The 25,980-nt window shown below is 38.4% G+C and overlaps 1 protein-coding gene across 2 annotated transcripts in view; it reads right to left on the bottom strand.

Annotated features, from left to right (window-relative positions):
* Positions 1-416: 416 nt before the first annotated feature.
* Positions 417-25,980, bottom strand: part of LOC117307017 (suppressor of tumorigenicity 7 protein homolog) — a 40,270-nt gene continuing 14,706 nt past the window's right edge. For both annotated transcript variants that reach the window (XM_033791647.1, XM_033791648.1), the window contains exons 2-12: positions 21,294-21,376; positions 17,105-17,234; positions 14,011-14,181; positions 10,517-10,598; positions 9,113-9,267; positions 6,843-6,940; positions 5,571-5,758; positions 4,874-4,976; positions 4,219-4,462; positions 1,720-1,859; positions 417-983 (exon numbers count right to left, since the gene is read on the bottom strand). In XM_033791647.1, the coding sequence (XP_033647538.1) occupies positions 888-983; positions 1,720-1,859; positions 4,219-4,462; positions 4,874-4,976; positions 5,571-5,758; positions 6,843-6,940; positions 9,113-9,267; positions 10,517-10,598; positions 14,011-14,181; positions 17,105-17,234; positions 21,294-21,376 (1,490 nt within the window). In that variant the 3' untranslated portion in view covers positions 417-887. The remainder of the gene's footprint in view (positions 984-1,719; positions 1,860-4,218; positions 4,463-4,873; positions 4,977-5,570; positions 5,759-6,842; positions 6,941-9,112; positions 9,268-10,516; positions 10,599-14,010; positions 14,182-17,104; positions 17,235-21,293; positions 21,377-25,980) is intronic.

Genomic DNA, 25,980 nt, shown 5'->3' with positions numbered 1-25,980 from the left:
TCATTAGCCAAAATCGGTTATGTGTTGTATTCACCTTGATATGGCCATTCGGTTATTGAGATGTTCTCATTAAAAAAAAAAACAATTAAAAAAAAACCGAAAAAGCTTGTATTTCACCTTGTAATTATATTCTGTCACATTGTACTCGTATGTACTAATAGTTGTACACTACTAATCCTCCACTCTGAGGCAAATCTTAACAGCAAGGTCTTTAAAACAGACCTGCCTGAACAACGACAAAGCAAGAAACAAAATATTTTTAATTGAGTAAATTGAGACGCACAGACAATTTGACGTTCATCCTGAGATTTTCTGTGATAAATTGCGGCAAGATGTTGTGATTTTTTTTGTCTTCCTTTGAGTGGAATTCACTTACATTACTGTGTCCAGTCTTGCTAAAATATATTTCAGTTTTGTTTTTTTTTTTGCTTAACAAAATAAATAGTAGGTCAGGTCGGTGGAAATACGCCACCAATGCTAGGGTTCAAAAATATATAGGAGGGGAAATCAAAAGGATCGCTTGTTGATAAAAACCCAGATTTCTTGTTCTGAAAAATTGCAAAGCAAATGTCACTTAAAGGTAAACTATAATCCATCAAAAGCTTAACAAAGCCACAAAAATACATACTGTAAGGTTTTTTACAGCGTAGAACAAACTCATGTGACCATAAGACAAACAGTTATAAAGACCACAAATATACCTCAGTTCAGTAATATTCAGTTTAATGTCACTACGAGAGACAGACAAAGTCATTTCAACAACAGGTACTAGGGGTCCCATTGGTCAGTTCCCCCATCACCTGATCAATCACATGCTAGACTAGCAGCCGGCCTATTGGCTTGGGGCGTAGTGTCACATGACAAGCACTTCGGTAGATGATTGGCTATTAAAGGCGTGTGAGCTGCTGCCAGAGGCTTGCAGGCACAATGCTCTCTATCTTCTCCAGGACAAAGCTGAATGGAGCAGACAGTGAAGACAGGAACTAAACAACAAAAAGACAGAAAAAATCAAACTTAGTCATTTCATTTCAAATGATTTCATTTTGCCATCAATAGAGAATAAATCACAGACAATACAGAGTGTTTTTACTAGAGGATAAGAGCTACAACCTCAAGCTCTGGTGCTTCTGTCATTGTCTGTTCAGCAGAGTGTAAGTTTGAATCCCGGTTGTGACACTTGTGTCCTTGAGCAAGACACTTAACTGTAATTGCTTCTCTCCACCCAGGGGTAAATGGGTACCTGTGAGGGCAGAGATGGTTCTTGTGATTGATTTAGCCGTGTAGCGCATATTAATGTTGCACAGGCTGCATACTCCCCACCAGGGAGCTGAGATGGTTTGAGGAGTGATTTAAGGCCCAGTGACCAGGGGTAATAATGTGAAGCGCTTTGGGACGCCCTTCGGATATGAAAAGCGCTTTATAAAAACGGCTAATTATTTTTCATCCTATTAACATGTTTCTGCTCAGCAAGATTCTTCAGTGCTAAGCATTTCTGTGTGCTAACAGCCTTATACAATTTGGTCCTGTGCCCAACAATTTCATCTGCATGACATGTAAGCACAAAAACTAGCTAAGAACGGAAACATTTTTCTTAGCAGAAATAGTACATGTACACTGTTCAGAATGGTAACCTCTTGCTGGTAAGCGAAATTGTTTTGCACTTAGCAGATTTTTGTGCTTAGCACTTAGCAGATCGACAGCAGGTCTGCTGGTACTCACTGCTTTGGCAATAACTCCCATGGGTTCAGGAAACTGGTGTGTGAGTAGGGCTAGCAGTGCTGTGAACGTACAAAGCCCCGCTGTAAACAGGATGAAGAATGGAAGCTCCTTCTTTGGGTAGACGGAGACCTCATGGAAAGCTGACACAACGGGAGGAAGAAAATGTTCAACCATGAATCTGGCGTTACTGCAAAGGGAAACGGGGGAACTCTGGGACAAAAGCTGGCACCTGGCGATCAGGGCAAGGAATTTTCACCACATCAGGGCAAGGAATTTACACCGCACTGTGGACCCGAGGCGAGTGATTTTACCACTGGGCCTCAAGGTACCCGCATGACCAGACAATTCAGACGGCCTTAGGTTTTTAAACTGAATAGTACATGTGCCTCATAATGGAGGGGAACAAAAACAACAACAAAAACTAAGTCTCACAAACATCTTACAGTTCTGTTAAGTATTGAAGTATGCTAACCGATAAGGCAAAAGAGATCAAGCATATCAGTGCTTGTTCAAATAAAAGAGTATTGATTCTCGTCCAGTGACAATAATTAAAATGTCAGATTCAAGAGTCTGCAACTTTAGTCACTGGTCCTCACGCTAATGTCCGTATTACACCAACATTATGAGCTATCACACAAGCGTGAGTGGAATACGGAAAAATATAGCGCCTATGGGACGCAGACGCGCTATCTTTTTTCGTATTTCACGAGCGCGTGTGTGCTAACGAATTTATCTTCCAGTCTCACTTGGAACGTGCAAAATTTGAAATTTCACAGCATTATTTCACGTGCACAAAATTTTAGAATGTAATTTTTGCACTGTCCGTATTTGGAGCGTGACAAAATGACATTTCACCATACGCACTGTGTAATAAAAACAGAGGAAGTAGGATACAAAACAGAGGTCATAGCATATATGTTTTTATGCCCCTAGTAAATCGAGCTTCTGATTGGTGGATTTAGCGCGTACTGGAAGATAAATATAAATATATTGCTTCTTTCTAATAGTGTGTTGTAATATTGTCAATGTCATGTACAGTGTAATTCAGCCTTTTTTTGGCTGCAATGTGTTTGTTTTTTTTAGCAATAAACCAATTAATAAAAAAAAGAAATTCTGTAACTCACATTACTTTCCTATATTGTGACAACAAGAAAGTTTGCATCGCTTTTGCAATTCTCATGAAGTATGAGCCAGGATTAATTGCAATCTATTGATCATTATCAATGCTTCATAAACACCCTAGACAGTTTCTCTACTCCTATTGGTGGAGAGCGCGTCACGTGGGTGTGCATAAACCTTTTGTTAATGACCACTAAAAAGTGGTAATTCATGAGCGTGACACGCGACCTTGCACCTGTTCTTATAAGACAGTTTCTTCATGCCTATTGGTCGAGAGCAACGGCTGAAACATTTGTGCCACATAACGTGATAGCGCGACGCCCACAGCATTCCCTTATAAGGAGTTGTTCACGCGAGGGCAGCGGAGGGCTCTACCATTTCATAGCTAGGGGGTGTTGTGTTGAAAGAAATCGTTTAACAATTATATTTTTTGCATTTATTTTACTTTTTTACCAAAAGTAAAATGATGTGTTTAATGGAAAAGGTATTTATGAATGGGAATCAAAGTGTGTTGAATCGGTTTTCAACTAGTGGTTTACACCCGCCGAGGCCTGGTTCTTTATAATTTAGCTCGACTTCGTCTCGGTAAAATTATCAAGAACCAGGCCTCGTTGGGATTAAACCACTAGTTGAAAACCTCTTCACCACACATTGATTCCCTTAATCAAGTTGATCACTGATCCCAAAGTTTGTCTGAAATGGGTAAACATCTGAGCACCATCATAAGCACCTGTTAGAATTGTTTGTAGCTCCGCATAGTGTGGGTAATCAGGGACAAACTATAAACATATAATAGATACCCGAGTAACATGCCTGTGATATTTTTTCACAGGACAGGACTCGGGAAAGTACTGAGTATACAGTGCTAACACACATCGGTGTATGGGTAAAAACCAAAATTAATATTCTTTATCCCCGATGCAAATTTAACATCTATTATATCGTTGCGGTACCCGCTGCCAAAACATAGGATTTGAACTGCCTCTAGCTGCCGGGAAACCTCGGTAGTCTAGTTGGTAAGACACTGCTCTAGAATTGCAAGGGTCATGGGTTCGAATCCCACCCGAGTAACATGCATGTGATATTTTTTCACAGGACTCGGGAAAGTACTGAGTATACAGTGCTAACACACATCGGTGTATGGGTAAAAACCAAAATTAATAAACTATAAACAGTAAACTTGCGGGTACAACCATACGTTTTTTGTTATTTTTTTGGTATTTTCTCTGTAATAGCGCCCTGAGCACTTTTGAGGATTTGTGTGCTCTATAAGACCTCGTTATTATTATTATTATTATTAGTGCTGGCTCTGAGATGAGCCGGTGGGGTCTCAACGTTTCAAACAGTATACTCTCTCGTCTTCATGAGAAACCATCATACCTGGAAGGAGTTCTCTGTCGACACTCTCCGTACAGCTAGGGTAGGGATAGAACAGGTGGCCCTTTTCCAAAGGGCTGGGTATCATTCTGAAGGTACCCTCCCACGTACACTGGAGAAGCTGCAGCGCCCCCTCTACCCTCTTCCAGTGGGGTAGATGGAAGAAGCTGTAGGCGATGGCCTCGCTGTCTCCTCGCTTCAAGATGTGCTCCGGGGGAAGGATGAAACTCTTTATCTCTAAGAGATACTGACATAACAATAACAGCAAATAACATGCATTAATATAGTGCTATACCGGGTTTCTAAGCACTGCAACAAGAAGTGTACGATAACAAAGACATGACAATTTCAATGACGTAATCAATTTCAAACTTTTTTTTTTTTTTTCTGTTCCGATCTTGTATAATGGCTTTAACCAGTGTCCAAAGAGACAAGAGTCAGGCATATAAAAAAAAACATTGAGCCAACCCTGGGCATTATTTCATAGAGCTGCTTAAGCAGAACAGTTTTCTGCTAAGCAGAAATAAGACCAGTCACAAAGTATACCCTTGCTGGTAACCGTAATCTCAGGTTAGCAAAATTTTGCTTCACTTGGCTACATATTTTTCTGCTAAAGCAGCTCCACGCAATTGGGTCCCGATTCACAAGACTGACTCACCTTTGGTACATGAGGATTAAACTCCACTGCTCTATGAATAGCTTCAACTGCATTCATTTCAGCTGTAGTTAGACCACGCTTAGAAGCTACCTCCGGCGAAAATCTGCATCCATTAAAAAAAGAGGTCAAGATTTTTAAATCATACTCTTCTCTCACAAAATCAACCATTTTTAATTGTTTGCTAGCTCTGTGCTTTGTATTTCCGCTGTGTAATATATATATAGTAATAATTTCCTGTTTAATATCCTTAATGTTAATTTCTATTAGATTTTTTTTTTTTTTTTACATATTGAATTGATGTTGGCATGTGCAATGGGAGACTTTGGGACGCTAGGTGGCAGCAGACTTACCAGGTAAATTTTCATTGTTTACGAAGTTATGAGCGTGCGCACATGACCGAAAACAATGGATTTTGGTAAGTCTGCTGCCACCAAGCGTCCCAAAAGTCTCCCATTAAGTTTTTAACTGCGATACATGTTTTAATAAACCATTTTTGAATTGAATAAATTGAATCAAATTAATTGATCAAATTAATTGATCTATTTTCTATTTCTGTCCTGTAATTCATGTGCAATTTCAGCTTCACGCTGCAAAGCAAGATCATAATCAACCATTAGGAATGACCAAGGGAATAAAACGGTCGCGGCGAGTTTTGACACGGCTGTTTAAAAACCCAAACACACACAACAGAACTCACTTGTCACACACTGCCCTGGCCTTGAGCAGGGCCGCCGTGTAGCAAATCGTTGCCGACTTTGGGAGACTGATGTCGTCATACTTTGCCAGCAAAGCCTGGACGTCTGCGTAGTACTGCATCTCCAATAGAGCTTCAATCAGATTTTCGTGAATCTGAAACATGCTGACCACTGGGAACTCTTTAATAAGCTGCTCGAAGGCAAACAAAAATAAAAAATGTATATAATTGCGCTGAAAGGGTAACATTTGATGCAATGGGAATAAAGACAGTAGAAAAAAAAATGCAGGACCAGTGTAATACTCTCCCTATTGGTAATTGTCAAAGACCAGTCTTCTCACTTGGTGTATCTCAACAATGTAATAATCTGACAGGTACTTTAGGACGCATAAGTAAAATGACACGGACAATATTCTAACGTCATGTGTGTGCTTTCATGTTAGATTCTCACATGTGCGCTGAAGCACTTAACATCAATGAACAAACACTAGTGTTGAAGCATTGTATAATAATAACACGCATAGTGGATATTACAATGCATAAAATAACAAACCTGTGAAAATTTGAGCTCAAAGTTGCGAGAGAATAATGAAAGAAAGAACGCCCTTGTTGCACGAAGTTGTGTGCTTTCAGAAGCTAATTTCTTTCAAAATCTAATTCTGAGGTTTCAAAATCAAATTAAAATATTTTAGTGAGAAATTACTCCTTTCTCAAAAACCGCTTTACTTCAGAGGGAGCTGTTTCTCATAATGTTTTATACTAGCAACAGCTCTCCATTACTCGTTACCAAGTAAGGTTTTATGCTAATAATTATTTTGAGTAATTACCAATAGTGTCCACTGCCTTTAATCTATTTTAATTTTACACTAGCACTGGCACACTAGTGAAACGACAAGCTGAATAGTCTCGCCGGACAGTCAATGAAAAGTTTATTCGTCAACGCTGGATAGACATGCGTTAATGTCCATATAATTTTCCCAGTAAGTGTTAAACAGGCATGCAACTGTAACATCACCAAAAAAAAAACGGATATAAAAAAAAATCAATGATTTTGTATATTTTTTTATTCCATAATGAATGGTAAAACTGAGATTAAAAAGAGAGGAAATCAGCTGATGCAAGGAAAAGTCTGGCTAAAACAACAATTTGTGTATACAATTTGCAGCCAAAATCGACCCATGCAGTTGAATGGTTTCAAATGGTTGGTTGACTCCCTCCAAAATGTTATAAAGATTTGGAGGGTACACTGTGGACTCTCAATGAATTGTGACTTACATCTCGCATTATCTTGACCGCTTCTTTTGTACGACCAAGTTTGCGCATACACATAGCAAGACGACGCTTGTTATACACCAAGATGTTCAGGTCACGCCCTGTATGACAGGAAACAAGGTTAGGAGTCTATGAAAAAAGACTTACATGTAGGACTAGATTAGTGCGTCTGCCCATGGAGAAAGGAAGAGAAGGAGCTCGAACGACCCGCAAAACCGCAGAGTAAAAAAAGAAAAAACCTGGTCTGACCAGTGGAAAAAGATAGGAGACCTCCAGCTGGAAGGCCGATTAACGAGCAGGATTAGGTGTGGTACCGCCAGTCTGCGCCGTTGGCTTTGTGTACAGTTGAATTATTGGAGACAAGAATTGTGAATATAAACGTTTTCAATAACCGTTTGTGGTGTTTCATGGAAATATTATGGCATATTTTTACATTTGTTGTGACTTTCCTGTCCCTAGCGGTGGTTCAAAATTTGGGTATGAGTACACGTGGGTGGTTGGTGCAAACTCGCATACTCCAGGTCGCCCATTGTTTGTATAAGGTATGTGGGTACGAGGTGTCGTTTAACGACCGCGGTACCACGGGTTCGACTTTTGAAGTCCCTTCCCTCGAGCTCCTTCTCTTCCTTCCTCCATGGTCTGCCAGTGTTGAAGAATAGGCAGCGAGTGCGATCTAGCCATAGCAGTATAGCTGAAGTTGCCGTTTCAGCCACAGCCTCACACATAAACAATAATGACCGTACATTAAAGATGACCTTTTTGAACGGTCAAATTCAGATTGTTTTGTGATGCACTCATTTTCCAATTGATAGAATCTTCAAGAAAGTGAAAAATTTAGAACTCTCTTTAATACTTCACGTTTTAAAAATGGTTTAAAATTCAATTATATTTGATACTCTTTTAGAGCGTGCAAAATACAAACGGGTCTGAACATGCAAAAAAGGAATTTCTTTGCCAGTCAATATGTCAAATGGACCTATTGAACTCCGTGCGTCACATGACCTAGGTACTGGGTGTAAGCAAACACGGCGTACTGCATATAAACGTGCCTTAACAAGATATGATTACTGTTGTAATTTTTGGCTCAAAAAAAAAGACTTAATTCTCAAAATCACTGAAGAATGTTCCGGAGCTTTTAGCTTCAGATCTTACCGGTGGCTGAACAATACCAGTAATGGGTAAACACAATTCCACCAAATAGAAAATTCCAAGAGAATTTTTACACGATGTCATGTGTTTGTGCACGGAAAGTGTGGTTTTACAGTGCCCTCATGTAATAACTTTGCTGGCAATATTTTCAATAAAAATCTCATTAAGAAGCTGCAAATCCCTTTATTTTCACCCTCAAAATGTTTTATTAGAATGGGTAGCTATGTCATCTATGAGTAGGACAACTTCGCGATCTCCCTTATCACAGCCCAACTTCACGCCGTGCACAACACAAAATCCACGGCGCTTGAGCTCGCTCAAACCTCAGTAGTTTACGTTACGGAGTCTAACCATACTCTAAAAAGAAACCTCTTTTGTAGTAGCATCTTCATCATCATCAAACAGCAAATGTGATTTAATCATTGTCACAATATTCAACTTTATAAAAAGGGCACAGTTTTTAGTTTATAATTGTTATTTATTTCAAATACAGCCAATTATGGTCCATTGGTATGAGTCTCCCCATGTCTTTACTGTGTAGCTGTGTTTCTCTATACCCACTATAGGTCACGTGATCACATGTGAACATTGGTAGCGCAATTGGTCTATTAAATGATCAAGAAACTTTTCATAATTGCTGAGATATGAAAAGGCCAAAACTAAATGAATATAAACCGAATACAAACTCCAACTGAAGTCCAGAAGGGGTTGAAGGAACATGTTGCCTTGGATCGGACGAGTTGGTCTATAAAAAGCGTTTGAAACCATTTGTTATGAAATGCATATGGTTAGAAAGATGTTTTAAAAGTAGAATATCATGATCCACACAAGTTTTCATGGTTTTCATGTTACGTCGCGAACTAACACGGTCAGCCATATATGGGAGTCAAAAATTTGACTCCCATAAATGGCCGACCGTGTTAGTCGACGAGGTAAAAAGAAAACCACGCAATTTCAAGGCATATTTGTGTAGATCATTGTATTCTACTTTTACAACATCTTTGTAACCATATCGATTTTATAACAAACGGTTACAGAACGCTTTTCAAAGACCAACTCGACCGATCCAAGGCAACGTGTTCCTTTGATGTTTCTGATATTATTTTGATGCTAAAGATACTCACTGTGTATTTTTTCATGCGTTGGACTGTGATGCTGTAAAGCCTGACTCCGCTTGAAGTTGGTATCGGCCGATTTGAGAGCTTGTCTGAATAACCGCTCTGCCTCGGCAATCGTTGTCGATTCTTCCTCCGCCAGAAGGATCAGTGCTGCTGCACAACTAGTCAAGAGAAAAAACAACAATGAGATGAGAGAGATTAGAGAAGAGGTGGGTTATGCACCTTGGTCAACTAGTTACATTAGAAGACAATATTAAGATGAGCAGAGGTGGAACCTTTGCCCAACTTATAAGAAGACAAAAATGATGAGGTTGAATTTGAAACTCTGCCCTACTGGTTCTCGACCAATAAAACTTCACAACTTGTTACCGAGGTATAACAATCACAGATGACACATGAGCAATGTAATGTTGGCTGTACACCTATGTCTGTACACTTGCGAAGAAACCTTTCTATTACAGAGGTTTTGCAAGCGTACGGATACAGATACGGATACTGATACGTTGACACTTTGTGTATTCACGCGACGCGTATCCACGACTATTGTATTTTGCATACATGTTAGCAACGGATACCGGAGTCGTAGAAAAACGGATACTGTTTTGCAGATTTTTAGTTGTATTTTTGTCCCAGATAAAAAAACATTTCCCATGGATTTGCTTTCACTGGTATCGTGCTTGATATAGATAGAAAATTGCTAGCCATTTGCAAGCAAAACGATGTGTATAAAACCTGGGATCTCTATCGGTCATGTTTGTCAGAAAAACACTCATAACACTCATGATGAATGCAAGCGCACTCAAGTGAATACCTTTAGTTTGTGAAACAAAATCCAACAAGCGGCCATTGTGAACAAATACGGTTATCATATCCGTATCTGTATCTGTATCCGTTGCGTGCGAAACCTTTCTATTAGAGAGGTTTCGCAGAGTCACCGATACTCTTACGTGAACGGATACGTCATAATACGTCATCACTTTTTGAGGTCCATGTGACGTATGACCGTTGTACACAAGTTAGAATAGTTGCTCAAAACGGGAATCTGTCGCCATACACGTAAGTAAACAACGAGTATATTTTGTTCATGTTTTTGTAGCGGATTGTTATTTTTTAAATGCACCAGGTTTTCACCATGTCTATTAGAGGTGTCATACATGGATGTAGTTGGACATTTGTTAACCACCATGCTTCAGAAAAAGAGAAACAGACTAAAAAGTCCATGGGTGCAGCCATTTGGTTAATAGCGCCCTCTTGAGCCTCAAGTTGAGGGTATTTGTTAGAATTTTGCGAAACAAAACTACACAGCTCACTTGACGCGAACGCGTACGGTTCGATACCTGTATGCGTAGTCGTATCCGTGACTCTGCGAAACCTTTCTACATGTATTATCCCCCAGTTTGGAACACTTACTCTGGTGACTTTTCCAAGGCTTCATGGGCCGCTTTAATTCGATTCTGTGGGTTTCGCTCCCTCCACGCTCTTAGCATCACTGCTAAAGGAAGAAAAAATCAAAAAGACAAAAAAAACATGTCAAAACAATAGTTTTGCTAAATTTTCACCCCACACTCCAGTGATATGGAGAACAAATTTATTGTGACCCATAACTGGTCCAACTCTCAGCAAATCACTTCTTTTTTGTTCCTTCAGAACTGAGATGGCATCTGGAGCGTGTAACATTTTTGGCCCCGGTTGCTATGGCTGCTACATGTACGAGCCTTGGTTTTCACAAAGTTCTTTTTTAATTAAATCAGCAATTGGAAACAGATTTGCATGTTTCAGGGTCTCTTCTTCCCCGATATGTATACAAAGATTAAATAATTTATTTCCAGTTATTTCAAAATTAGCTTTACTTCAAATGCAGCCTATGGCTGTCAAGTTTGAATGCATGGGATCGCGGGGACGGGAGGCACGGAGGCGTGGGTTAGATATGGGACGGGATAGGGAAGGGGCACACGGTTGGACAGGGAGTTGGAAAAAAAAATGAATGGGGCTGGTAAGGGGGAAAAAAAAGAAAAGGTACTTGAAAAGGATCCAGGACAGGTAAATAATAAACTGAATGGGAACAAAATCAACGAAACGGGTTATAAACGGGACTGGGAAAAACCACTATCGGGACCCGCTGGAAACTGGAAAATATGGATGTAGAGCTTTCTAGCAGGGTTGCCGTGCGAAGCGCGGCATCCAGGTAGTAATAATAATAACATAGATACCTCACCATGCAATGCCTCAAATCTCAATGGTGAATGTGTGTACTTGTACAAATATGTAGAAAAACATCCAATTCCACAAAGGGATTTTGTGAATGAACGTTCATGATGTGTAAAATGTTTGACAGGATGAACTGAACCCCAGTTTCATAAGAGCTATGCAGTTACATGTATGTAAAAAATATGTTTAAAATCAACATTCTGCTAAGCGGATGATACAAATGTATACATGTACATGTACATATTATGGTCAGATACATCAGTACAGTACGTACATGTAGTACATGTAGGAGGGTGGAGTGTGTAGCATGTAACACAAACTACCTGCGGTCATACAATCGTTCAAAACCATATACATATAGTGGCTGATACTGAACGATCAGAAAAGAGGATTCTAAGCCCCAGTTCTTGAGTGAAACTGAACATGGAAACCACGGACTTCAAATTAAATCTTCCCTTAAAGACAGTAGACACTATTGGTAATTGTCAAAGACAAGTCTTCACATTTGGTGTATCTCAAAATATGCATAAAATAACAAACCTGTGAAAATTTGAGCTCAATCGATTGTCTAAGTTGCGAGATAGTAATGAAAGAAAGTACACCCTTGTCACACGGAGTTGTGTGCTTTCTGATGCTTGATTTCGAGACCTCAAATTCTAAACTTGAAACCAAATTCGTGGAAAATTCTTTTTCGAAAACTACGCCACTTCAGAGGGAGCTGTTTCTCACAATGCTTTATACTATCAACCTCTCCCCATTACTCATAATCAAGAAAGGTTTTGTGATGATATTTATTTTGAGTAATTACCAATAGTGTCCAATGCCTTTAATGCAGTATGGAATCAACCTCAAACCCATTAGCCATGTTAGATGAAGTCTCAAAGTGTCCAGCGACGAGTGCAAATCATGCAACTTGTGAGAGTGATTTCCAAAAAGGGGAACAAAGCATCTTTTTTTTTCCCCTTCAGACACAACGCAGCCTTTATCATCACTACAATTTAGGTTGCAATTATAATATGGTGAACCGCTCTCACAAAAGCTCTTAATACGGTACGGCCATTAGCGGCCGAGCCTTGCCACCCAAATCACGGTTACTACTATTTAGGTGAAATGAATCTGTCAAAACAACAGTATTCCATCACGGTTTGTAATGATTTAGATGGACATTGGATGTGATTATAATTTACTGATGTAAAAAACAAATGAAGATGACGATGATGATGGGTCATTAGGGCGTCGGGCCAATTGGCCACAAACCCTTAACGACAAAAGTAAATGACCTGAAAAGCATCGAGGAAAAAACATATTCGATATATTAGATAACATATTTTTGTACATGTTGGGGACCAGGTTAGCTTAGTGGTTTTCTTTCTGTGGACCCACGTGTTTGAATCACGCGCCAGAGCCTTCCTTTTACTATCTGTGGGATTTCCCGAGTAGGGATTTTCCTCCCACAACTACAACCGAACATTTCTTCATCCCATTCTCTACCAGGTACATGTACAGGTATCTTGCAGGCGTACACATGCTGATCTAATTTGTACTCGGTATAATCAAGGAGGAAGAAAGAAAGGAGCTCGAACGAAGGGACTATAAAAAGCGAACCCGTGGTACCGCGGTCATTTAACGACACCTCGTAATCACCCACATACCATATACAGACAATGGGCAATCTGGCGTATGTGAGTTTGCGCGTGCGCACTTGTTCTTCACTCAACTATGGTGCCGTATGTCGTATGGATATAATACAGAAAAAAACTACTTTTTTGAGACCTGATAAATGTTGTGTACACTTTCGCCCACCAAATCGAAAAACGCAATTGAATACCAACCACCCTCGTGTGCTAATACCCAAATTTTTAACCACCACTAGTGACCTTCTCTTCCTTCCTCCATGGTATAATCAAGAATTAATAGACACATCAATGCAAAGTGTAAAACATTAGTGTCTGGATAGAAAGCACAGTTACCTTATACATGTTATACATTGCGGCCCTGTATGCCTCGTTTTTGAAAGGGCAAGAGTACCAGGGCATTTTCTCCTTGGTAAAGGGCACCCTAGTACATGTATGAGGAAATTGTAAAGGGCATAAAGGCAATGACTAGGGGCATGGAGGCAATCGCCTTTGTTGCCTCTGTGAAGTATCACGCCCGCATTGTTAAATTTACTACAGTAATTAATAATAACACCAAAAGGGAAAAAGATGTCAACATCTTTGATCAGGCCTTGAACATGTACACACTCTTCCAAGGGGTACAACCATTTCTCTCTGGTAAAAGGGGCACTCGAGGAAAATACAAATTTTCAAACAAATTTCAAACAAATATTTCAAATTTCATCATTGAAGTATTTCAAACATCCTTGTCCCAGAATTGTCCTTTCGTCTATACATAAACTTAACCGATTAATTGCATAAATGTTTGAAAAGTCAAAACTAAATTAAAACAAGCTCTAATGAGAATTGTTGTTGTTAAACTTCGGTATTTAGAATAATTTAAAGCAAAGATTTGATTTGATAAAAAAACAAGTTTGTCATCTGTCATGTTTTCTCGCTTCGGTGCGCACGAGACTTGCACAGTCTATTGCAACTTGGCAAAGGGCACCACATCCAAAGCAAAGGGCACCACAGTATTTGCTGTGGGTGACATGGGTCAAGTCGAGACCTGCAACACTTTAATAATGTTCTTAGTTCTACCTTCGTCCGATGGTCTCTTGGAGTCGGAGTCACATGTGAATAAAGTTTGGTGGTCCTGTGCCGATTGGTTCATGTCGTAGTACGTCAGCGGATCCTTGCCCGTCACCCATGTATAACGATTGTACTCTGAACCGCGAAACAAGTTCAGCGGATTTCGCCACGTCTTGCATTCTGTGAGTGTACAAAAAAGTGACAGTGGATGAACAAGAATCAATAATACCAAGAAATAATGTTTGCATTTATTTTACTTTTTGACCAAAAAGTGATGATGTTTTTGACCGAAAAGGTGTTTATGAATGGGAATCAAAGTGTGGAAATGGGAATCAAAGTGGTTTAAACCCGCCAAGGCCTGGTTCTTTATAATTTACCTCGACTACGTCTCGGTAAAATTATCAAGAACCAGGTCTCGTTGGGATTAAAGTCACCTGGAAGTGGTATTTTGTCAAAATAAAGCTTTTGTCACTAAAATATGTGTTTTGATGAGTGGAATATGAATAAACAAAATAACTAAGGGTTAAAAAGGGTTAGTTTCCATGTTATTTACAAATTAGAAAATAAGCCCGACCCGAGAGGGCGCTGTTTGTGACGTCAATCGAGGCGCGATGAATCGCATGCGGTGCCAACATAAAATAGTGACGCTTGGCGCAAACTAAAAACAGGCCCTCAATTTGATACAATACCTGATTTTGTTTACGTTAGGTAAATTCTCTTTAAGGTTCGTTACGTCTTTCAGGTACCTTCTTTGACTTCCCCACTAGCTAAAAAAATGTTGGGATGGCGTCATCTTTTAGAAAAGATTTGTTCTCTTCATGTCAAAATGTGTAGTGTTTTTCGGAAGTGTTTACTGCATAGCGCTGGAAAAGACGTCGGACCGGACCACTTTGCAAACTGACCCCATCTTTAGTTGTTTTGCTGCATCCAGCAGCGATGCACCTGGCCGACATTGCCGTAAAATGCAAGATAACCCTTTTCGAAACGTACACACTCACGACTAGGACTTGAATGTACTTGCACGTAAGTGTGTTCTATGTTCGATCGAGGCAAAGTATGCCTCAATTGATGTCACAAAAGGGGTAGGCGGAGTCACCTCCACACGGCTTTATTTATTTTTTTTAACATATAAATCGTTAAAAACAATTACTAAAAAAATTATTTTATTGTTCAGGAACATATCTACTCTAATGTTTGTAAAAAAAAGAAAAATCTATTTCCAGGTGACTTTAAAAGTCATTAGTTGAAAACCTCTTCACCACACATTGATTCCCTTATTAATACTACCCCTTATCGTATTCCCCATGATGAGATTATCACCATAATGTTGACATTAATAACAAGTGTGTTAGTGATCTACGGCGTACTCATTGAACATGGCAATAATATTCATGTACCAAAGAGAGTTATTACGGAAGCCAATTAGGAAAGCCAATTAGGAAAGCCAATTAGGATAGGAAAGAAGTTGAAAAAAACAGCCACTAATTGGAGTGTGTGGATTACTTTGTACCTTCTCGGAAAATAGATTAGGTAAAAAGATATTCATTGCTAGCTGACTGAATGGATTTCTTTATAGGTCCAACTTCATAAAGCTGTTCAGCAGAAAATACTGCTCAACAAATTTATTTGCTTAGCAAAAAATGAGTGGGGCAACAGTCATTAAGTTAACTTTTTTTGCTAAGCAATATTTTCCGCACAGGAAAAACGCAGGACAGTTCAAAATCCAAAAAATCTACTCCGCTGTAGTAGAATACAGTAGCTAGACAGTTCTCTAAAGAACAAACTCTACCTGGCAAGTAGACACACACATGGTGATTAAACTGCAAACCAAAAGGTAATTTTTCACTCAAATATTAAAAGACTTCAGGCCTGAAGCGCTTTTTAGGCATCTGAAAGCACACAACATGTGCAATTTATTTTTTTGTTCTTCTTTCAGTATCCTCTTGCAACTTTGATGACCAGTTGAGTCTAACTTTTCACATATTATTTGTTATTTTATGCATCACACTAAGTGAGAATACTGGTCTTTAATAATCACCAAAGGTGTCCAGTGCCTTTAAGTACGTATCGGAACATAGGGGAGGGGGTACATCATCTTTCGCCTTGAGTACCTTGTTTGGTAGATACGTGCGCTATATAAGACTTCGATATTATTATTATTATTATTTCCAAACGAGTTGCTGTGGCTACAGCTTTGGCTTAATCTTTTCATTGTATCCACAATTAATGACCTGTCTTAAAGCACAGGAGGCCCATAGCATCATCCTAATACCCTGTTCACACATAGACACTGCTTCTACTACAATGGAAAAGGGGGCAAGCGCGTGGCCAATCGTGGGCCAAACGTGGGAGGATCTCCATGAGTGTGGTTTGGTCGGGGTGGGATCTTCTACATGTACATAGGTCAGGAAGCTGCATTCTCTCCCCACGCTTATAATGAACTTGTTCAAAATAAGTGTAGCCCGGTCGTAGCCAACAATGAGCGGGACAGTCGTGGGAACGCCATTATTGTGCAAGCAGCTTTAATCGTCAGTAATCATAATGGCAGCGAGTCAGAAACACTTTTTACGTAGAAGCAGTAAAGTTGGGCGGAGTCTTCAAGTTGCCAAACTGTTGAATTTTGACGGCGATCATACCCCGACTTGATAATTTGTTGAGATCGGAGGATTGGCATGATCTTCGTAGTGTTATGTGAACGGGGTATTAGCAACAGCTGCCATGTCTATTGAGTAGTGAAACTTGTCTTGCTTGGACCTTTTGTGATCCATGTGGGAAAAAAATAAGTGTAACACTGTACTGTACAAACAACAAAGACGAAAGATCTGGGCCACATTTTCATGGCTTTGCTTACCACAAGCAAAGAATCTGGGCTTACTGGAGCAGAGAATTCCTCGCCTACGTGTACAATGTACGCCAAGTATATTTTTGACGGTTAAGCAGGGTATTTTTGTTTGTGCGTGTGCGTACTCCACTAGGCATTCTTCACTTACAGTATGTAGTGCAGAAATTCGGTGCTTGCACAGTAAGTGGAGAATGGGGTTCATAAGCGTAGAAAATCGGCGGTAAGCAGAGGCATGAAATTGGGCCCTGCTCTGAAACCTACCAGGTGGAGACTGCTGGTTGGTGCCACTGCCACTGGTATCCGACCCTCCAAGCCATGGAGAAAGGTGATTCAAGGAGACCTGCTCTATGAATGAGGTGCCATACTTACGGAAGTACCACCACTCAAATATCTAGAACATCAGGAAGAACAAGAAGAAAAAAGTCAGATTGCAACAAACAAATCACATACAATAAGAGATGTTAAACTTGCATGGGGGATGAGGAATATTAATTTTGGATTTTACCCATACACAGATGTGTGTTAGCACTGTATACTCAGTACTTTCCCGAGTCCTGTGAAAAAATATCACAGGCATAATACTCAGGTGGGATTCGATCCACGACCCTTGCAATTCTAGAGCAGGGCAGTTCCACGGGGTCGGACGTACATTTCGGGCACTTTAACAGAGTGTATTATTACAGTGGTATAAATAAAAGGAATTTTTATTCTGGATAGAGGTATAAGGCAGTCACTAAAATTATTTTATCAAAAAATTATTCATCCATGTCTTTGGATATAGACGCCATTCGCCCAAAACACCATGGTGTCGGACGTACTCAGAGAAACGCCTTTTTATGAAAACCAATATTTGTAGTTCAAACTCTGTGATGTGTTTGAACTTTAATGCAATTTTTTCTTATTTATGGATTTATCAGACCTCTGTCATTACACTTTACCATAAGACATTTGGTTTTTAAATTTTTAAATTTTAAGGAACGGCATTTAATATATTGGTGTCGGACGTACATTTCACAGTGTCAGACGTACTTGTCCGAAATTGCATTCAAAAATAGGTAACAATCAGTTCAACTTTTCACTTTTGTTATAAAATAATGATTTAATCTACCAATTTGGTGTTGTAATATCAGATTAAATCATTATTTGTTGAAAAAAGTGGTTTAATTGTCAAATTATACCACGTTTTGAGATCAATAGAAACAATGTGCATGTGTAATGCAACTTGTACATGATGTACATGCATATCCTTATGCATTGCTGTGGCAACCAAATCTGGCAAAACACCCAAGTTTCAAAATGTTGCCTAACAATGAAAGATATGAGTCTGCAAAATAACATTTGGTCCAAATATATTGTAGATTGGACTTGTGTTTAAAAAAATTAAAGTTTAAAGTTCTTGGTGGGTAACTGTTGCCAAGGTCAAAGGTCACCAAGAATTTTGGTGTTAAATGTTTTGATATTTTCTCTTAAGAACCAACTTTAGAGCATTGTCAACAGTTTACTAAATGAATGAGAGCTCTATCCTTGCTTGGGGGTAACCACATGTACCTGAATTTAACACATATACTGCAAAAACCAAGCTTTTCTTATATTAATTATAAGTACCAGTGGGTTTTGGAAATGGAAATTAAAACTTTCTGCGGATTAAAATTATTGTGTTTTTAGCAGCCAGTAGAAAAAAAGGGGAATGAAATACACTTGTTTTGAGGCAAGATTTGAGTGATTTGGGTGAGAGTTACCCTAGGTACCAATTTAGAGCTTTGTATGATATTTTAAAGGCATTCAAAAAGGCTTTCACATAATTATTTTGGAGGTGTCGGACGTACTGGTGTCGGACGTACGAACAAAATGCACGTCCGACACCAGGATTTTGTATGATTAAGAAGATTTTTTTAAAGAAATAATTCCATGGTAAGATAGAGGGCATCAATTGTGCTTTGTAGTGTAAATTTGAAAATTTTCTGCCCACGGTTGAAAAAGGGAGATTAAAATATTCACTATTTTGGTGTCGGACGTACATCGGAAAAGTAAGTTTCCTAAAATATTGAATATCATAAAATTTTGAAAGAAATTTTTAATTTTTTTTCCATCATTGTGTTGTTACCAAAGCAAACTTCAAACAGGTGCAAAACCAAAACAAACACTATTTAACCACAGTCAAAATTTTGATTAATTTGGCAAAACATTATTTTTGAGCCAATTTCACTATTTTAAAAGTATTTTTTCAGTCGAAAATAGCACTTGAGCCGCTGAATATTTTCAGTAACAAATTATATTTTATTAAAATTCATACAATTAGCTACAAAATGATATCTCATTTGTCCCATTAGTGCCATTTTGAAATTTTGGCACTGAGGTTTACATTTCTATGGAACTGCCCAGCAGTGTCTTACCAACTAGACTACCGATGTTGCCCGGTAGCTAGAGGCAGTTCGAATCCTATGTTTTGGCAGCGGGTACCGCAACAATAATAAGAAATGTTAAATTTGCATAAAGAATATTAATTTTGGATTTTACCCATACACCGATCAGTACTTTTCCGAGTCCTGTGAAAAAATATCACAGGCATGTTACTCGGATGGGATTCGATCCCACATACATGTATTCACCTAGGCCAAGTTTCATAGAGATGCGTAAACAAGCAAACAGTAATCCTATAACAATTACCAATTATAATAATAACAATAATATGGATCTATAACGTGCACTTCTTCAGAAAACTGATCAAGGCGTCTACACAAAATGAAAATATTATACAATAGAAAATTAAGACTTTATAAACATAACTTAACTTAAATATGAAACCCAAAGAAAGTCTACATGTAAATGAACAAGTTCCCTGCTTAGCAAGTTCCCTGCTTAGCAAAAATACATAAGCAGGATACCAGTCACATATGGTTAATGTGGCAAGGCATTTGGGCTGGTAATGGTTTTGTGCTCAGCTATTTTGTATTTTGAAAAGCAGGTCTATGAAATTGTGCCCTGATGTCATCAGTCACAATAAATCTTGGTTGTTCCTTCAGCTTGTAACCCCTTACCAAGAGTTGTTTTAAGCCTTACGCAGGAAAATAATTTTAAAAAGGAGAAAAGGGAGAGTATACATTTAGCAATCACTATTAAAAATTAATGGAAATAAAAACTTTTGGTTAGAAGGCTTTTGGTACAGCAGCTAATAATAGCTAATAATTTGGCTTTTTTAGTACACATTTCACTTGTAATACATGTATGATAGATTACAATGTATGTAAAAAAGCATTACTGTCAGTATTAGTGCTGGGCGAATAGTGAAATTTTGGTATTCGGATACCGCTGGCCAACTATCCGAAATTAACCGGATATTCGAATAGTTTTTTTGCCGCCAGAGGGCGCTGTTCGTTTGTGAATCAGATCTTATGGGCGGATTGATATTAGTTTTAGACAGTGTTACTCGGTTCATTCATAAAAATAACCGGATCTAATTTAAAGATGGCGATTTGCTGTTTCTTTTGATCGTGATTGACTCTACGTGAAGGAAAACTTTCGTAATCTTTGAACAAATTACGTCAGAAATGTCATTGTTTTAACTCTTCACGGAGGTGAGCATAGTTAAATACTTATTTTATGCTGTGTTATGCTGTCTTAATAGAAGTTTCATAAGGATTCAGACAAAATATTCCTATCAGTTGTCGCCCGACGTCCGCGGATATTCGGATATTAAAGAATATCCGGTTACTTGGTTGTAATTACAGAACTATCCGGTTTATAAATAGCTATTCGCGCTCTATGCGGATATCCGGTTAAGAAAAAAAAAGGCATTCGCGGTTACGGATAGGAAAACCTATTTGCCATTAACCGGATATTCGAATAATTCGCCTAGGCCTAGTCAGTATATGGTTCCTCATATTGTGTATGGCATTGGGGATTATTCTTCTGGCTTTAGACATATTCGCTTCGGATTTTAAACTAGACTTTCTTACGAAATAACATTTTCATGCGTTAGTTTTATTGTATGCATCAACATCTTCATTGAAACAATTGAACCGTTCCAAAAAATCAAGGGTCTTTCCCTTAAAGACAATGGACACTATTGGTAATTGTCAAAGACCAGTCTTCTCACTTGGTTTATCTTAACAAAAATAACAAACCTGGGAAAATTTGAGCTCATGGTTGTCGAAATTGCGAGATAATAAAGAAAGAAAAAACACCCTTGTCAACTGAAGTTGTGTGCATTCAGATGCTTGATTTCTAGACCTCAAACCAATTCTGTGAGGTCTTGAAATCAAATGCAAGGAAAATAAATTCTTTCTCGAAAAACTACACTACACGTACTTCAGATGGAGCCGTTTCTCACAATGTTTTATACTGTCAACAGCTCCCCATTACTCGTTACCAAGTAAGTTTTTCTGCTAATAATTATCTTGAGTAATTACCAATTACTAATATACCAATTTTGTGAGTAATTACCACTTACCAAGATGAGTCCAGAAATGAGGGAAGATGTCCCTGTCAGAGCAACGTAGAACTTTGGGGTCAGTGTATTCAAGAACATCGCCACTGTAAAATAGACAAGCAGAGAAACACCAACTTAATTTATTGGCACTATGAAAAATATGTCAAATAAATATTATCAACAAACATCTGAACATGCCCAGAGTACTGTATATTTTAGGTTATAAACAGCCCGAACAAAGATGATGAACAATAGAGAGACTGCCAACATTTGGCCTTGATAGCTCAGTTAGGCCTTGGTAAAGTGCAGGCACAGTTAAAGATGCTATGTCAGATTTTTGGCCGATTGGACCCAAACATTTTGATTTAAAATTTAATAGGTATTTTGATGGGGGTCGAGAAAGTTACAAGCTTTCAATTGAGTGATTGCTCGAAAAAGTCCGACAATTATTAGTAATAGTAGCAGTGAAAGAAAGTGCTCAAAATTAGTTTTTGTCGGGATCCCGACAATATATCACATGACCAAATCTTACATGTTTTATAAGAAATGTTTAAAATTTTTGTCATGGTTCCTGACCATTAAAAGTAAAATTTATACTTTTTTTCGCTAGAGCGGGTGATACTCTTTGAAATACCATTAACTCAAAAAATTCTATTTTTGAATGTTTGGGGCAAAAAATCTGACATAGCATCTTTAATCTGGAGATCGCATCTGCAAGTGCGCGCGTGTAATGTTGTCCTTTTTCAACAGAAAGTTACTATTATTTCAATTAACTTCTCAACAATAAAAACAGATAATACACTATTGCACAAGCTAAAGTCAATAATTGACAAAGGCAACAAGTTGAGAGGGCAAAGCTGAGGAGGACAAAGGCCTAAAAGCATTAGGTTCAATCTGCCCCCAAAGAACAGGGGCATGGGGGCAACTGGCTCGGACATCGAAAGCCAATGCTTTAAAAATAAAAAAGCTTATTGGTGTCATCGCAAGAAGAACCAATTCCATACGCTTGACATTTTCACATCGAGACAATTGATAAACCCGTATTGTGACTGTAATTAGTAAACGAAGCTTCGGTCAATACTCAAATAAAGAAATCACAAAAAACATCAAGAGAAAGCCATGTTACTACATTTCCATGTTTTCTCCCTTGTAGCCCTTAAAGGCAGTGGACACTATTGGTAATTACTCAAAATAATTATTATCATAAAACCTTTCTTGGTTACGAGTAATGGGGAGAGGTTGATAGTATAAAACATTGTGAGAAACAGCTCCCTCTGAAGTGATGTAGTTTTCAAGAAAGAAGTAATTTTCCACGAATTTGATTTCGAGACCTCAAGTTTAGAATTTGAGGTCTCAAAATCAAGCATCTGAAAGCACACAACTACGTATGACAAGGCTGTTTTTTCTTTCATAGTTATCTTGCAACTCCAACCACCAATCAGGCTCAAATTTGTATAGCTTTGTTATTTTATGCATATGTTGAGATACACCAAGTGAGAAGACTGGTCTTTGACAATTACCAATAGTGTCCACTGTCTTTAACCTAGTTTTTAGCCTTGTTTTGGGGGAACTTGCAAAAAAAAAAAAACTGTATGTGAAATGTCCCAGATTGCAAGTCAAGGCCTTTAATAAAACCAAGATAAACATGACAAACACACTAAGTAGAAACCCTTCCAAAGACCTTGCTTCAATTCAGCGTGCTTCGGCCAAACTACTTACGTGTACATGTGGTAGACCTACATGTACGTACATTTGTTTACATTTGTTTTGCTAATGGTGCATTTCATACGTGCAATGTACTGTGTACATGATAGGCCTACATATTATGTGCAATGTCGGCCAACATGCATCCACATTTGCACACTGTTCAACAAAATTGTCAACTAATTTGCTTATTTGTAGGCTACATTTAATAGTAACACTGGACTTATTAGTTTTTGTTTTGACCCTTACACCTATGTGTGTACTGTTAGCACTGTATACTCAGTACATTCCAGAGTCCTGTGAAAAAAATATCACAGGCATAGTACTCGGGTGGGATTCGAACCCACATCCCTTGCGATTATAGACCAGTGTCTTACCAACTACATGTACATACAAAATGTACAGACTACCGAAGTTGTCCGGTAGCTAGAGGTAGTTCGAATCAGTTCTGGCAGCGGGTACCGCAACGATATGAGAGATGTTAAATTTGCATCGAGAATAGAGAATATTTATTTTGGAATTCATACATGTATATTGTAATCAGTATAAATTTCACCTCCTTCAACTTGAAACAATTGACTTCTACATCACAAATCAGGGCGGCCAGTCTCCCAAGTAAATCATTGTACTACAATACAAGTACTAAATATAAACAACAAACATAATGGGCAGTTGCCATCAGATTAGTTTTCCAATATACCATAACAAACAAACCTTGCCAGAACATTACAGCATTCAACAGCCTCCTGGGTTTGGTTGCTGAGGGAAGGGGGACCCCAAAACCCCAGAAATCAAGGATGAACTCAAGTGGAGCGCTAAACAATAAACAGAAGGTTTTGTGCACAGCTTCTTGTGCACAGGGCATGTCTTCCTAAAGCTGGCAATTTCTACGTATTCATAATTTATGTATTGACATGGCCTTTGGACAGAGGCTTCTCAGAGCCAGTTAAGAGCTGTCTCGTGTTACATTGTACACCACACCAGGAGAGGTTACAATTAAAGGAGTCCTCTGCATGCCAACCATCAACAGGAATGGTACAGAGGCAATGAATCACAAGAATAACATTTACCAAAATGTGACAATTACCGAAAATGACCATGAAACCTCCCAGATGTAACAGTACAAGTTGGTGACCGAGCTTTGGTCACCTGGACTATGGAATAAACTTCCCACTGGTATTGGGAACTCAACTAGGCCTAATGCATGTCTGCACTGCTTTCAAAAAGACTCTTCCTCTCCTACATTTATTAATAAAGGAATCAATGTGTGGTGAAGAGGTTTTCAACTAGTGGTTTAAACCCAACTAGGCCTGGTTCTTGATAACTTTACCGAGACGAGGTCTCGGCGGGTTTAAACCACTAGTTGAAAACTGATTCAACACACTATGATTCCCATTCATAAATACCTTTTCGGTCAAAAAACACCAACACTTTTTGGTCAAAAAGTAAAATAAATGCAATATTTATAATTGTTCAAAGATTTCTTTCAACCCAACACCCCTCCTGCTATGAAATGGTAAGGCCCTCGGGGGGGATCGGGTAAACAACTCCTTATAAGGGAATGCTGTGCGCGTATCGCATGATGTGGCACAACTGTTACAGCCGTTGCTCTCGACCAATAGGAATGAAGAAACTGTCCCGCTCACAACCGGTTATAAACACTGGTGATTATCAATGGTTTAACGACCCTACATGACGCGCTCTCCACCATAGGAATAGCAAAACTGTCTGAGTTATTTATGAATATTAATTTAAGTAAAAATGTTTAAAAACAATATAAAGTCACTTTGGTCAATTCACTATGTAGGTTTTTAAATTGACTTCTACTGTACCCATGTACAATGTAGTACAAACGATTATTTGAAATAAACTTGGAAGACTCTTTAAAACGCATACAGAATTACAAAATGAGCCATAAAAAAATACACACAATTTTTGTTGATGAGGTTTCGACTGAAATGAAATCTGACAGGAAATTCTCATTACAGCACTGTGGGCGTGTATCAATCATTAATTTATCAACAATTGACTCAGCGGGTACACAACAAGCGTCTGGGCCTTGGTTTAATGAAAATTTCCAGCGCAGTGCAAACACTGCTGTAAAGTTTGCTCACTGCTTAAAGGGCTGCCAATAGAAGCTGACCCCCTCATCAGACAGACTCCCTCATCAGACAGACTCCCACATTCAACATTTTATGCTTCAGTTTGAAAAATGTTGGTGAATTCAGTCTCTGTAAATCATGTTATTTACAGTACAAAAACTTAAAACTTTCCTTTTTTAATGGGTGTATGTCATTTTTGTAGGACAAAAAACACAATGTCCACAGATTTACACTAAACTTACACAGTTTGAAGATAATGATAGTAGAAAGCTTCCCTGAAAATATTACGTGCTGAGGTGCTGTAGTTTTGGGGAAATGAGTAGAACAATGTCATGAAAATAATTTTTCGTCTCATGAGACAAAAAATCATTAAAATCATTCACAAACTTATTTTCATTATGACATTGTTTTACTCATTTCTCAAAAAATACAGCACCTCAGTAAGTAATATTTGAAGGGAAGCTTTCCACTGTCATTATCTTCAAACCATATCTCCAAACCAAGTTTAATGTACATACGTGTAACTCTATGGACATAAATCCTTTAAGAAAGCATTTGGTGGTGTGCAGGGAGTTTTTAAATCTTTCATTTTATTATGGTTTATTTTTAATTCTGAGCCTTTCAGTTGCAGGACAAACAAAAAATTCCTCCAAAGTTCAATTTATCTGTAGATATTAGTCCTCGTTTATCAGCAAACCTTGTAGTTTGCAAAGTCCCCCGCCATGTTCAGATAAATTTTCTAAAAGTAATATTTGTTTGTACACATCAAGGTGAATTTTAGACACATTTTCTAAAAATATGGTTTTGGTTTTCATCACTGGACATCTGAGGATCAATACGTGATGTATGCATCCAAGATAATTAATACAAATCAATACATCCGGCCTGATAAAAAATAAATC

This window comes from Asterias rubens, chromosome 2 (assembly GCF_902459465.1).
Source record: "Asterias rubens chromosome 2, eAstRub1.3, whole genome shotgun sequence".
Lineage (NCBI taxonomy): Eukaryota > Metazoa > Echinodermata > Asteroidea > Forcipulatida > Asteriidae > Asterias > Asterias rubens.
The sequence above is the reverse complement of the archived record's forward strand: the minus strand, read 5'-3'. Positions and strand labels throughout refer to the sequence as shown.